Below are 16,005 nucleotides of genomic sequence, written 5' to 3' on the forward strand. Positions count from 1 at the left end.
TATGAACAATATGAACATCCTGATTTTTTACACATTTGTAAGGTTAATGTCATCTTGTGCACAGTGAGATAAAAGAGATCCAGACTTACCCATGTTGTACTTGGCCTTGCATTTTGTTCTTTTTAGTATTTCAAAAACCTTAAAGGGAATTAAAACAGAAAAACTGAATTGAATGAACCATGCTGGTGAAGATCAATCAAATGTTCATGGTTTTACTGATCAACATTGAAATAAAACAATAAAGCTCTAATCTGCAATAACAAAAATCAAGAAAATTTCTGGTTGTTTTTGTTCGAACTGAGCTAGTGTTTCTAAAAGTTAACATGAAGTCTGTGGGACTGAGAGTGAAAGATCATATTTTACATCAGTACTGTAAATGCAGATCTAGGGGTTGATTAAAACCCCTGTACAATACCATATTATCTATTGTGACAGTGTATGCATGTATTTGTAGACGCTCTGTAATAAGTGTAATAGATGGTGTCATGGTGGGACAGACCCTACTCCTCTTTAGAACAACAAACTGCTAGAACTTTCTAACAAACATCTGGACAGTTGTCCTTCATGATCTACAGTAAATGTGTTTGGTAAAGCAGTAGTGGTGTAAATGGAAAGTTTGCTGTTGGTGGATACGTCACAGAAACTTCAGTGGACTTACTATTGAACTCCTGGTTTTGCTGTCAAAGAAGTAATCTTTGTCTGAGAGGTCAAACCTGTTAATACACACACAAACACAAAAGCACACACTTGTTTCAGTCTGTTAAACTTCAAACTCCTTTCTGTAATGCACACCACAGTCCACAGCATCACTACATAAATACTGTCCCAGTTTCCAGTGCAGATGGAGTTTGCTGTTGTTATTTACATCTCTCAGCCTAGATTTGAAATGAAATGAAATGTGAGTGTAGCATGCTAACCTGCTAACATAAGTCATTGATGGTCATTTCAGCATGCATCCGCTCATCATTTACATTGTTACTGAATTTTATTAATACATTCACTTGAAATTCATTTATTGATTATATTAGTTATTTCAGGTAACCAAAATGTTTGCTGCATGAGAACTCATCCATCAAATCAAATTTCAAATGTTATTTGTATAGCCCAAAGTCACAAAGTACATTTGCCTCTGAGGCTTTACAATCTGTACAGGGAGTGACACCCTCTGTCCTTAGACCCTCGGTTCCAGTGAGGAAAAACTCCCTCCATGCCTGCTGCTCCAAACAGGAAGCTAAGCCGACAACTTGTGCTGTTAACATCTCTGTGTTGGAACATTTATATGTTAAGAGGTTACAGAAAATGGACGGATGGATGGATGGATGACTATGCAATCATTTTTGGTTCAGCTGGAGGAGGAGCTTCCTGTTTAAAGAAAGTGGTAGAAGCTCTTAAGGGTGAGTTCACAATTGTAACTGGTTGATATGCTTCAGTTCAGGTGCAGATTTACTGAATGCTTGCAGTTATTTGCCCAATAGCCGTGGACCTAGACCTAACTTCATTGTTGACGGTGAGATGATATCATTTGTCTTTGTTTCAGTTTAATTTTTCATTCGCAGCCTCACCAAAACCTGTTTTTGGTCTGTGTAAACTTCAAACTAAACATATTTTATCATTAATCAAGTGTCAAGTAACATATTAATAACATATATATATATATGTATCACTTCAGAAGGAAGAGGACTCAATGAAAAGATATATTGTAGATTATACATCAGTGAAGACGCTGATGTCTCACAGACATCACAGACATCGGAAAGAGATCACAAAGAAAGACAATCTAAAACAAGTGAGATCAGACATGATCAGCTGCAGCCTCTGCTCTCTGACATCAGTCTTATCATCAATTTGTATAGATCCGTATGTATCTGATAAAGTTTCTTTCAGAATGCAATGGCATACACACAACCTTGTCATTCTTACATGTTTTCATTGTGCTTCATGTGACTGACGACAGACAGGCTCATCTGGGATTGAAAGTTGTGCAGTGTGAACAGTACAGAGCTCTGACGACTTTGAGAGTCAAAAAAGTTTGTAGTGTAACCAAGGCATTAGGTATCACACTGTGATAGTGATTGTGATGTCACTGTGAATGCAACTCTCAGGAAACAGTGTGAGATCCAGCTGCTAGAATAGAAGTCCAAACATCTCTCTTTGGACGTAAAAACTTTACTTTTTTTCATATTTGTTCACTTCAACATTGGACCATAACACAACAATCAAGCATTCTGCACCACATGGAATAATACATAGATGAGTGCTTGTACAGGCATTGTATTATGAACAACAACAACACAGAAAGGGACAAAGCCACAAAATTCAAAAGATGATTCAGAAGTCTGGATTCACTCTTCACATCATCTAGAGTACACCACCATCCACTTCTCCATCTCCACAGCCACCGTGCTGCACCGACATACTCTTTTCCATTAAAAATAAACTTCCTGCCAGAATTGCACTCATTTAAGTCCTGCACAAGAAATTCCAGGCACTGTGCCAAAGCTTAAAATACAGACAGGAACAAAAAGAAAAAAACACAAATCACCCCCCAAAATGAAACTATGAAAGAAACTATTCTGGACTGACAAGCATGCAGCATGAGACACAATTAAGTTGTCAACAGCATTTGTGAACAAACCCAAGATGATATTCACACACACACGCACGAACACACACACACACGCACGAACACACACACGAACACACACACACACACACACACACACACACACACACACACACACACACACACACACACACACGCACACACACATGCACACATCTTACTCATTTTTCTCATTTTTCTTTCAGTTTACGACTCATTTATGCATTGCCTTCTTCTTCCTTGCAGAAATTCATCATGAACTCATCACACATCCGGTCCATTCTAGCACAACTCTTAAATGAAACAACACATTCAAAACGAGAGTCACCACCACTATCTATTATCCATCAAAAGACAGACTTTTAAATAAATGCATTATTCATCACTATAACAGACAGTAACCATCACAGTCATCTTGGATTTTTGTTTACCACATCAAAAAAAATAGGCCTTTGGGGAATTTATAACTGGATTAAATACAAAAAAAAAAAAAATCCAAATGCCCAAACATTTAATGAGACAGCTCTCACCCAGGTCACAGATGGTTTGTTTCAGACTACTCTAATAGCTTGAAAAAACGTCTGCACTACAAAACACCACCTACCGCATTATCCACAGGTCACATGACATATCTTGCATTTATGTTTCCTCCAGGTTGTCAGAAATGTTTAGACTAAACTTCAACACTGGACACATCTTTCACATTATGGGGCAAAATAGCCACTAAATACAAAATGAGAATAAGATACTAATCAGCAATAGCAAATATTTTCTTTGAGGAAAACAGAATACTGATTATTAATTAATAATATACAAACATAATTTCTAGGAGACAGGGTTGGCCCCCACCTAGCCTCAACTTCACACACACTTTATGCTATTTTTAACACTTTATGCTCTATTAGACTGTAATAGCTGGAGAGATGGAGGGCGAGAGAGGATAACACACAGCAAAGGACCCAGAACCCGGGTCACTGCGGTAAGGTAAACTTCATTATTCTTATTAGTAGTTAGTAATTTTAGTCTCAGTGGTCTTCTACAGCTATTACCAGTACCACCATCACCACTACTATGTCTTCCCTACAATGAATATAGCAGACTAAACCAGCACACAGGAGCGCAAAAAGTACAATGCCGTGTTACACAGCACAAGGATAGGACTCAAATGCAGCACTCAGGTAAACAGTCTTTAATGGCAGACAGAGGTTTGGTACACAAAAATCCAGTCAGGTAAACTAGGCAAACAATCCAAATAAGGCTGAGTCAAAAACAGGCGAGATACAAAACCAGTTACCATAAACACACCGGGAGGAATGATGGTGAGTAGGACACGACGGACACTGACAATCTGGTACGGGGGGAAGACAACCATGAGGAAGTCAGGTACAGGTGTAGGTGACTATGGGCGGGACAAACACATGGCAGGAACTGGCCTCACTGATCAGTGGCTTTCTTATGGCTTCACAGCTGTTTAATCCCAATCCCTTGAGTTCCCTTCACATTGTGCGTGTGGAAATGGTCTTACTTTCACTATTAAACATAGCCATGAGTTGTACTGTTAATTTCTTACGATTTGATTTGACCGAACGTTTAAGTGATCTCCGCTCACAAACACGTTTCAAGTTTTTTCCAACCACATTTCTTCCTCAAAGATGTGCTTCCAGGTTTTAATAATGCGTCGGACAGTTCTTTTTTGAGTAGTTTCAGCAGTCTCCTTGTTGTTTTCTTTGCTTGATGCAGGCCAATAATTTGACCCTTCTGAAAGTGATTAACATCCTTTCCACGACCACAGGATATGTCTCCAGACATGGTTGTTTATAACCATGGTTGCCCATTGGTTTGATGGGCAGTGTATCTTTACTGACATAGAGCCTAGCAGTTAAAATAACACCAAAAATGCACTAATGGAACCGCAACACTTCATATAAGCATGTCTTCGAAACAATGCACTAATAAGCCACAATTATTGATGTGTGAGAGAAACAAACAGGCTCCTTGACTGACTCATGATTTCTACTTCTTTCTAACCACCATGAACACAATCTTCTAACATCCACCAGGCCAGGAGGGCAACAAATTAGCAGTTCTTAAAGCAGACTTAACTTTGTCAGTTCACATTTATTGCAAGTGTGTTTTTTTATTTATTTTTTAAATAACTGAATGCTAGGTTCAATGTTTTTCCACAATGAATCCTGCTCACAGTAGACACTTAATTACTTCACTGCTAGACAGTGACTGACTGTGTTACAACCTGCACAATCATGTTAAACTACAGGGGTTAAACTTTTCCATTAAGAAGTAAGGATCTACTTACAGGTGTTGTTTTTCTCTGGAGAAAGTGTGTGACAGGTGTTTGATGTGTCTGTGTCGACGTTCCTCAACATGAGGGTGGAGAGGCTCCAGGACTTTACTGACCAGAGTGTTGATCTTCTCCATGACACCACTTGACTCCTTGACTTCAAACATCTAGAAATCCCCACGAACACATACACATTTCAATTTAGGTTATGTTACATACAAAACAGTACTAGAAATAACTCTCCACGACCCTTTTCAAAAAAGTACCATCATAAGACACCATGAAACAAGCACAATAGGTTTCACTGCATGCATGCTAATATTTTAATTTCATAGATTAACATAACTATGTGTGGCTCAGGCAGGAGTGTGGAGAATGTGGCTTCAGCTTTGCTTATATTTAACAACACTACAAGACGTTAGCAGACTTCTGAAAGTCTTCAACAATTTAGGAGGCAGCCAATTTCTATCCAACTATGAAGAATGTTCCCATGTATCGTTTGCATGCTTATGTCAAATAATTATTGTATTATTGTGTAGATTAGATTTCAGCACACCTCCTGATAGTGCATTTAGTTCAGCAGCCTCTCATTGCTTCTGTCAAGTAAGAGACTCTGTGGTTCTGAAGGGAAGCCAACATAGGAATGCTAAAACTGCAGTTCCTCAAACATCCACTTGAGGCTGGCTCCAGAAGTGAGTCAATCTTTGTACACTCCATGTTAAAACTTCACAGCAGAAAAAAAAATGTTTACAGCCTGGTTCATGGTAACTGTACTGAGGTTGAATTTTTATAGAACTCACCTGTTCAAATTATATTAAAGTTATATATTAAGTTGTGCATACTTAAGAGCATGGCTGCTATGACTAACAGGTGGGTGCCGTCATAGGTGTCTGGTTTCAGTAACCAGGCTTCATTCAGCCCGCCTTAGCTCCACCTATGTTTCATGTCTGCCCATTTTTAGATTAGCCCCAGGACTGCCTTTATGTCAGCCACAAAAACAAGATTAGAATAGAAATAAACACCCTCCCATAGTTTTCTCCCACTCAATGACACATTAGTTTTGCAGAAACAGGCACATATTTCTCAGTAAAATGGTTTTATTTCTGATGGTGACATTTGGTACTTAACATAGTCCTTGTCAGACAGCTGGTTGTGAAGTAGGAGGCAGACTTAAGAGGTTGTGTTGTAGATCCCCATGGGTAAACATTTATTTATAAAAAAAAATCTAATTACCAGCACTAGTCCTGGCTGCACATTCCTCCCAGACAACTGACTATATGCTTTCCTCCCTCTCTGCAGGCTGCACCAGACCAGACCATCACTACATGGTGGAACTCTCTCAAATATACCAAGATACACAAACAATAAGATAAAAGAAAGAAACATTACTTACAAAAAACACAAAATTCCTAGGGTACATGAATGCATCACCAAACTCACCACTCTCCACCATTCACAAAATATGAGCAAAAATTAAATAGTCAGCACATTCCCCCTTCAACGTGGTATCTCCCTGACAAAATTGTTAGTCACAAAATGCGTAGTATAATTTTTCCTATCTCATCCCTGCAACTCCTTGGGCTTAAAACACTAGTTTGGATTGTTTGGACTTGTCTCTCATGCCTGTAAGCGTCTGTATCTTTTCATTTGACAATACAGAGAGAGACAGGAAAAGACTTAACAAACTAGTCAAGAGGTCCAGCTCTGCCCTGGACTGTCTTGTAGCCTCCATAGAGGAAGTGTTAGCAAAGCTGACATCCATCATCTCTTCTCACTGCATCAGACTGTGGAGGCCTTAAACAGCTCCTTCAGCAACAGACTGTTACTCCCACCATGTAAGAAGGAGATCTACCACATTATTATGAACCTTGTGTTCATGAGCTGCTGTGACAATTGAATTTCCCCAGTGTTGGATCATTGAAGTCTATCTTATCTTATCTTATCTTATCTTATCTTATCTTATCTTATCTTGTCTTGTCTTGTCTTGTCTTGTCTTTTTTGTCTTCACTAAACTGTCCCCATCTGCCTCAGAAGTCTACATCTGAGCCATTCCCCTGCTGCCTCATTCACACCTCCTGTGACTGTGACAAACACATACTCAGAGACGTACCTGCCTGCCTAACTTGCACTCAACCTGAACCTGGTTAACCTAGTTAGGTATAGAAGCGGGTTTGGTGTTGAGCGAAGCTACAAATGGTTGAAAAGTGTTAAAAGGAAAGTTTTACAGCAAGAATAGAAAGAGGCATTAAGGGACAGTCTTACCTTCTTGGTGGGCATCTTTAGCTTCATTAACTCAGCCTCTCGACAGAGAACATTCCAGGGAGCATGAATCTTCACAAAGCCCACTCCTTGAATCTTGGTCTAATAGACAAACAATATATGACTCAGTTATACACCACTTACTTATGTTTAGATGTAATTGGCAACATATAACAGAAACTTTTAAAATGAATAAAAAATGTTGCATATCAAAAATCTGATCTTTGTTGCTCACACATGTTTGCAGTGGGACTTTGTGCCCAATTTCAGAAAAATATGAATCAAGACCTTCCATGTGGTACTGGCAACCTAAGACCAGCCATTTCAGGTCTCTGCTGTGGAGAGACTTATTTTCTATTTATATGCTGGCATTAGGACATCTTATACATAGGCAGAATATCAGTTTACACGTTTACGCATCTGATACACAGATATATCTAAGCTGCAACGCAGCAAATAGTTTGATAGATATTGGCTGCCTCCTAAATTGTTGAAGACTTTCAGAAGTCTGCTAACGTCTTGTAGTGTTGTTAAATATAAGCAAAGCTGAAGCCACATTCTCCACACTCCTGCCTGAGCCACACACTGTCTAAAATGTTGTTTAGTTGTGAAAACGCCGACCCTCGTGGTAAATGCTTACATTAAATATGCCTCAATATATCTAATATAGAGAGTACAAATCTCATCTATATCTGCAGGACGAAGCTAAATTCTGGTTAAACTTATCAGACAAGGAGAATGAATCTGATGTGAGTACAGTAATAGTTGTTAAGATGCATGATGAAAAGTGGTATTCTTAAAGGTTCTCCTGGCTTTATTCAGTTCATACGAGTATTACAGTATTACATTACATTACATTGCATTTAGCAGACGCTTTTATCCAAAGCGACTTACAGAGGAGGACATAAGCTGAGAAAGGTGTAAAGGACACAGAGTAGTTGTTAGTTTTGTTAGGCAGGGAAGCATTCTCGAAACAGAAAGGTTTTTACAAGTTTTTTAAAGGTAGAAAGGGATGTTGCTGTTCTTGTAGCCGTTGGTAGGTCATTCCACCATTTGGGGACGAGTAACTGCACAACATCTAATAATTAGGCATGCACTGCCAACCAGTGGTGACAATATGCTTTGTCCACAACCTGTGCTGCAGTGAAATAACATGTCACTATAGTACCAATATATATAAAATCAAATGAAATCAAATCAGATTTTATTTGTATAGCCCAAAGTCACAAAGTACATTTTCCTCAGAGGGCTTTACAATCTGTACAGGGAGTGACACCCTCTGTCCTTAGACCCTCGGTTCCAGTGAGGAAAAACTTGCCCACAAAAAACCGGGAAGGGAAAAAATGTGGAAGAAACCTCAGGAAGAGCCACAGCGAGCCTCCCCCAGCAGTCTAATCCTATGGCAGCATAACTAAGGGATGACCTGAGCCAGCCCTAACTATAATCTTTATCAAAAAGGAAAGTCTTAAGTCTACTCTGAAAAGTGTTGACCGTGTCTGCCTCCTGAACCCAGAATGGTAGTTTGTTCTACAGAAGAGGAGCCTGATAGCTGAAAGCTCTGGCTCCCAATCTACTTCTGGAGACTATAGGAACCACAAGGAACCCAGCGTCCTGAGAGCGCAGTGTTCTAGAGGGGTAGTAAGGTATTATGAGCTCTTTTAGATACGATGGTGCCTGACCATGAAGAGCTTTGTAAGTAAGGAGAAGAATTTTAAATTCTATTCTAGATTTAATAGGTAGCCAATGCAAGGAAGCCAAAATGGGAGAGATGTGATCTCTGATCTTGGTTCCTGTCAGAACACGTGCAGCAGCATTCTGAATTAACTGCAAAGTCCTAAGAGACTTATTAGAGCAGCCTGATAACAAAGAGTTACAATAGTCCAGCCTTGAAGTAACAAATGCGTGGACTAGTTTTTCTGCATCCGCCTGAGAGACAATGCGTCTGATTTTAGCGATGTTACGTAAGTGGAAGAATGCAGTCCTCGAAATTTGTTTTATGTGGACGTTAAAGGACAAATCCTGATCAAAAACAACTCCAAGATTCTTTACAGTGGAGCTGGAGGCCAGGGTGATCCCATCTAAAGTAACTAAGTCTCTAGAAAGAGAGTTTCTGAGGTGTTTGGGTCCAATTACAAGAACTTCAGTTTTGTCTGAATTTAACATCAAAAAATTGTAGGTCATCCAACTTTTTATATCCTTAAGGCATGCTTGGAGTTTAGTTAACTGATTGGTTTCATCAGGCTTGATCGATAAATATAATTAGGTGTCGTCGGCATAACAATGAAAATTGATAGAGTGATTCCTAATAATGTTCCCTAAAGGAAGCATATATAAACTGAATAGAAGTGGTCTAAGTACAGAACCTTGTGGGACTCCATGACAAACTTTGGTATGCATGGAGGATTCATCATTGACGTGAACAAACTTAGATCGACCTAATAAATACGACTTAAACCAGCTTAGGGCGGTTCCAATTTTATGTTCCAGTCTGCAGTCTATATGCACAGTTGGGCTCAACAGCTTCAACCATATAGGGCAGTGCAGCTTTGTAGTAATAGTATCTTCAATGTAAGCTGTGTTCATCTAAATCTATGCAAATATATGCGCTTATCTATCCACTACAATTGTGTCATTATTATTAGTTTATCAAGCTGAATAGCTTGTGGCTGGTTCATTTGCCAGTAGGGTGCCATTAAACCAGTGGTTCTTAACCTGGGTTCGATCGAACCCTAGGGGTTCGGTGAGTCGGTCTCAGGGGTTCGGTGGAGCCTCCGCCCTGGAATTTTTTATACCATTTGTTACAACATATCTTTGTGAGCAATCGTTTTCGAGGATGCTGGACATAAAAACTAAGAAAAGGAACAGACTTTGCTGTGAAAATGACATGAGACTGGCACTTGCTAAGGTGAAGAGCCACGCATATCTGAACTGGTCTCTCAAAGGCAACAGCAGAAGTCACACTGAGGTAAGTTGTTGTGAGTTCATGCACTGTGTTGGTTTTGTTATTTGAACAAGGTGATGTTAATGCACGGTTCATTTTGTGCACCAGTAAAAAAATCATATTTTATTTTTTACTAAAGAAGGGTTCGGTGAATGAGCATATGAAACTGGTGGGGTTCGGTACCTCCAACAAGGTTAAGAACCACTGCATTAAACTAATGAAGGAGGAGGGTGCTACAAGACATTTTGTACAGTATAGACTGTACAGAATAAATGATTAAAGATGTAAACTCACATCCTCATCTTTCTCCAGCTCCAGCCCCATGTCTCTCAGTTTCGCCTCAAACTTCTCCCTCGTGAACATCTTATGATCCTCCTGGCCCCCCAAAGTTTCTCCTGGACAGCCCAGCTCCACGTCAGCCCCTGGTGGTGACGGCGGAGACAATGAGTCTTTAGCCTTTTGTGCTTGGTGTTTTCGGTGATGTTCATCACGGCTATGGGGGCCACGGCGAAGGCTCCGGGCAACAGCGTTTTCAATGAGCAGGTGTGATGACTGTCGGGTGGAGCGTCCCCCGCTGGGCTTTTTCAAAGGATAGGTGAGGACATAGTCAACACGACGCTCACCGTCCTCGAAGTAGAGGCCATGCTGGCAGTGGGTGTTTTCCTCTGGGGTTAGAGCCTTCAGCAGCTGACAGCATATACATGGGGACAGACAGGGAAGGGTGGAGATTAACAATGCAGGAAACTGCATGTAGAGGCAGAAGTGTTAAAAAGGCTAACACCATGCTTATGTTTATTTCAGCTACTGCTGGTCAGTTAGGCCCACTTTACCTATGCAGAGTCCTTTTCCATTATTTGTTTTGTCTTGCAGTCACTTTCCATCTAGTTACATTCTCATCTAGTCTAGCAAGCATGTTAGTTAATACAAGCCGTTAAAATGCCTAATTACAGTCATTTCTGTTTGATATAAATACTGTAGGTATAGATTTAAGTATAATAAGTATAATAGATTAAAATTTCAGAGCTTTAGTCTGACATGCTGTTTTTTTTTTTTTTTTTACGAAATGTGATAATTTGCTGCGTTTATCTATTTTATATAATCTCAGAGTCAGTGTTTGAGGGGTTTTACACTGTTTCTTGGATGAAACAAGTAGTTTGAAGGTATCTGTGGAGTCCAAATACTGACATTATGTAATAAACAGAAGAAGAAAGAAGAACAAGAATAAAAAGAATAAAAAGGTTTTCAGGCATGTCAAAAGCTTAATATTTACTGTAAAATAAAAAAAGAAGATTTTCTTTTAAGTTCTGATCAGTGAATAAAAAAAAAAGCTTATACTTTTTTTCCCCTTTACCACCAACCAGTTGGTTAAAAACAAGTCAAAGGTCCAGTGTTTAGGATTTAGTGCCTCCCAGCTGTGAAGTTGCAGATTTCCAGATATATACTCTCCCACACCACATTCTCTCCTTCAAAGCATACAGGAAAAACTCAGGCACATAAAAAGCAAAAGGTAATTTCTAGAGCCAGTGGTTTGTCTGCTCAGGGTGTACTGTAGAAAAATGGCGGTTCAATATGGTGGACTCCGTGGAAGAGGACCAGGTCTCACTGTAGATATAGAGAACTCATTTAAACAAAACACATTTAACAAACACATTAATTTTAGGTGATTGTACACTAATGAAAACATACTAACATACACGCATAATATTATATTTAATTCCTGTCAATAGATCCTCGTTAATCTCACACACTGGACTTTTAAATCCAATTTTTTTTTCTTTTTAACTCCTTCACTCTTTATTTTATTTGGTATTGACACATATTTAATCATCATATTTACCCTGCACAACATATCCTTCTATATCTTCACATTTCATTAGACTGAACTGAAATTACTGATAGATAAATAAAAGTAATATCAGCAGCTACCTCACTAAAGTTAACCAAATAAACTAATTTTCTTTCTCACTGGAAGTCTGCAGAATATTAATAAACTTTATTTATATAGTACCTTTCCAAACAGAGTTATAATAAAGCAGAACACACACACACACACACACACACACACACACACACACACATACATACACAAAAACACAGTAACAACAATAACAATAAGTTAAAAGCAATAAATCAATCAAACTTATAAAAGTGTGTCTTCAAAAGTTGATGCAGAGTTTACAGGCCTGATCTCCGTAGGGCGGGTCGTTGAACATTCTTGGGCCCAAAATGCTAAATAGGGGCAAAGCCTCTCTGGACTTGAAAAGAAATATTGAATTCAACTCTGTAGATAATTAGGAAGCCAGGACAGGTGTGATGTGATCATTTTTCTTTGTCTAAATCAAAATCCTGGCAGCAGAGTTTTGGATGAGCTGACGAGAGAGGGATTTTTCACTGATGCCAGAGAGCAGTGAGTTACAGTAATCTAGCCGGCTGGTTATAAATGCATGAATAAATGTGAATGTGAATAATGTGATACAGGGAGCATGTAAATGAAGAACAAAATTAGACCTAGAACTGAGCCTGAGGCACCCCTTAGTGAACAGCATTTGTAAAAGACCTGGCATCAGCAATTCCATATTTTAGATATGATTTAAAATATTTGAGAGCAGTGTCACTGACACCCATCCAGATTTTCAGAAGAGGATTTAATGAAATATCTTCATGAGGCCCCTTGATAAAATGTGGTCCTTAACTTTCCAGGAATACACCCATTAAGTTTACAAGTCTGCAAGTGAGATTAAGTTATATCCAGATGTTTTGATTGAGCCTTCCCTTCTCTGTGGCCTCATAAAGGACACATTACTTCCTGCATTAGTATCCATGAATGATTGATCTAAAATGCACATCGTTCTTAATTTTAACACTGCAGCCTAATGTTTCAAATCACATCCTGTGATAAACATATTACTGTAGGCAAGTGATGATGTACCAGCAGCCCTGTAGACTGCGTTTTTATTACTGACCATGATATTGTGAAATCTAATTTAGCATGCAGTAAATTACATTAATCCCTGACTTGTTTGAGTTGTAGTTTACACAGAGTTCTGATGCCCCTGCAAAGCCCCAGATGCAGCTTTGCAGCACAGTTGTTGGCTGGCTCGCTGTGTGAAAGCAGCTGTGCAGTTCACATGCCTGGCCCTATGTCCTGTTTTGCAGGATTTTAGTTGTGGACTATAACTTCTGAATTTCCAGGAGTTTGGATGGCATACACACATGGTGAATGAAAATTATAGGGGGAGGGGGGCATTTGGGTGCCATAGTAGGGGTGGCAGCTGCTGTGCCCACCATGGTGTTTCATAAATAGTGTGTGAATTATGAGCTGTGTCGTGACCTCAGCCTGTTACAGTATTTCTCCTTATGAAGTCTATTCATAAAGTCTGGCTGCAGATCAGAGGGAAGGTGTTTACAGATCAAACTCCACATATGCACCAACTTTTAAAAGGGAACTCCACCTCTTATTGCATTTTTAGTTTTACTTCTAATATGATTTTTTTGTTAAACCCTTCCCAGGTAGCATGACAACGTTGATTCAATGTTGAAATTCCATCAGAATCATCATTTTTGTTGAGGTTGAATATTCAAGGCTAGATAACATTAAATGAATGCTGATAATTCTTTGCTATTTCAATGTTGAGAAGCAAAATATTTAATCAATGTTCATTCAATGTTGGTCTGTTATCTGGGTTTTTAGTGCTCAAAAGTAAAATCTCTGCTATTTTTTGTTCTTGTTTGTTTTTGTTTTTTTTGTTTTAGTTTATGTTCTACCTTAGTACTTGTTTTGTAAATCTGCACATTCTACTTTAGTACTTTTTGTAAATATGTACACTTGTGTTTTCCCTCCTTGATTCTATTTTTCGCTGCTGTTAACAAGTGAATTTCCCCGTTGTGGGATAAATAAAGTATTATCTAATCTAATCTAATCTGAACACAAGCAGTAACAAACATGGATGGATAGATGGATGGATGGATGGATGGATGGATGGATGGATGGATGAATGATGAGTGGACAAACAGTCTACATAGCCTAGCAGTTGGTGATCAGTGTGTAACTGACCTGTTTACACTGAATCCATTTCACATGTATCACATGTTTGGGTGAGCTGAACATTGATATTTCAAATTGGCAACTTAAAAACATCTGTCAGCTGTCAGGCACAGTACTGACGTCACAGGACACTGATCACTTGCAAGAGACATGCACACACACCTCCGGCACTGGAGAAAATTCCACTGCAAATACCTGGCACAACAATCTGATATTTAGCGACTCAAATGATATCTGTATATTCAAGTGTGCCAGAAATAGTGACTTATTTTATGGCATGCACCATTACTCAATATCAAGCAAGTCAACAGGCCAGTTTTGTATTATGGACGGAAAAAAAATTCAGAAAACAATCTCAGTAGAAGGTCCATTTTTCATCAAGCTCCAGGACAGCTGTTATATGGGCCTCATAGTGAGACTTTTGTCAACTCTGAGGTCAAGAGTCAAGCCAACATGGACAACAAGTCCTTAAAGAAAAATGTCTACAGTTTCATGATCACTGGGCAATTCAACATGCTAATGGTTGTATGATATGATTTAAAAATGGCCTAAACACTTTTGTTTTAGCTCATGAATATTGGAAATAAAAAAATATTCATGCATCCTGTAAGAACTCTGAGTTTGTTTGGGGTGAGATCTGTGTGTAGGGATGTTTCTTGAAGGAGGGCCCATGTCCCTTCCTTTCTTGCTGTTCTGATCTTCTTTTACAACCTTTCTGCTGCGCAGACCATCAGAGAAGAGTTATGCGTTAGCTACAGTGTTAGTTTTCCTGTCAGTGGGAAGAATGAACTTTGAAGTTTTGATCTTCCTCGTGGATTGACCTCATGGTTCTTATATGACTTCATGTTTGCAACTGTTTATTTGTGAATCAATAAAACTGCACCACTCCATTAATCACAAAGATCTGTCTCATATCTGATGTAACATACTGTATTTTCCCAAGACTTACCCTGGTGTATGTAATCTGTCAGATCTCAGCTTGAAATAATGAGATATTTTTTACAATGCTAGTATTTTAAATCACAACATCAAGTATCTGTGAACCGTCTGTACTGTCTGAACTGATTTCACTCACTGTCCTTTGTAGTCTGTTTGTCTCTCGTGGGCAAACTCACCTTAAACTTGCCATGGAAGATGACATCTTGTAAAAAATGTGGAGCCTGTTGCTCAGGCTCTGAGGTTGGAGAGGGGTCGACTCCCACTTCTGCTTCCTCAGTCATTGTCCAGTCCCAATAGGTAAAAGGTAGAGATAGACTGCTGTGGTGAAGAGTTGTTTCAAAACAGAATAGTCCACTGTGTGGTCTTCCTCTCTCTTTATGTCTGTGTCTTCTGTTTGAAATGTCTCATTATATGACAGCGTTCTTCCTGTTCTCCTTTTTCTTGGCACTTTCCTCTGTCTTCTCTCGTCTCTCTTTAAAGCTCTGTGTGAAGCTCTGTTTCTGTCTCTGCGTGGAGTGGCTGGAGTGAGCCTGCAGCCTTGTTACTTGAGAAGCCGCCTGTGAGCCAAGATCTAAAGTTAGACAACGATAAAACTCTGATGAACACAAGGTGCCCTCCCTCGCTCTCTGTCTCTACTCAACTGTAATCACTGCAAGATCAACCACCCCAATACACACTCTCTCCCCCTCTGCCCACCCCCCACTCAACTAACCCACTTCTCTCTGATGTCAGTGAAAAATGAGAGGGAATGTTATAGTGCTCCTTCTGCTCAATCAACACTGTTCAGGAAATACATATAAAATAAAAATAACTGGCATGCGGTGTATAGTCACTATAACCAGTAAATCAACCACTAGATGTAAAACAAAAAAGTCTGACCGCTTAAAAGAGACAGCTTTAGTATCACTTGGTGGTGGCTT

At 39.2% G+C, this 16,005-nt stretch overlaps 1 protein-coding gene across 4 annotated transcripts in view; it reads right to left on the reverse strand.

Moving 5' to 3' along the window:
• Positions 1-15,722, reverse strand: part of ano1b (anoctamin 1, calcium activated chloride channel b) — a 51,381-nt gene extending 35,659 nt beyond the window's left edge. For 2 of the 4 annotated variants that reach the window (XM_027273116.1, XM_027273115.1), the window contains exons 1-7: positions 15,262-15,722; positions 10,396-10,788; positions 7,164-7,262; positions 6,135-6,239; positions 4,917-5,068; positions 659-713; positions 90-138 (exon numbers count right to left, since the gene is read on the reverse strand). In XM_027273116.1, the coding sequence (XP_027128917.1) occupies positions 90-138; positions 659-713; positions 4,917-5,068; positions 6,135-6,239; positions 7,164-7,262; positions 10,396-10,788; positions 15,262-15,366 (958 nt within the window). In that variant the 5' untranslated portion in view covers positions 15,367-15,722. The remainder of the gene's footprint in view (positions 1-89; positions 139-658; positions 714-4,916; positions 5,069-6,134; positions 6,240-7,163; positions 7,263-10,395; positions 10,789-15,261) is intronic. The other 2 variants (XM_027273118.1, XM_027273117.1) reach the window with 1 other exon arrangement.
• Positions 15,723-16,005: the final 283 nt, after the last annotated feature.

Source organism: Larimichthys crocea, chromosome XXI (assembly GCF_000972845.2).
Source record: "Larimichthys crocea isolate SSNF chromosome XXI, L_crocea_2.0, whole genome shotgun sequence".
Taxonomy (NCBI): domain Eukaryota; kingdom Metazoa; phylum Chordata; class Actinopteri; family Sciaenidae; genus Larimichthys; species Larimichthys crocea.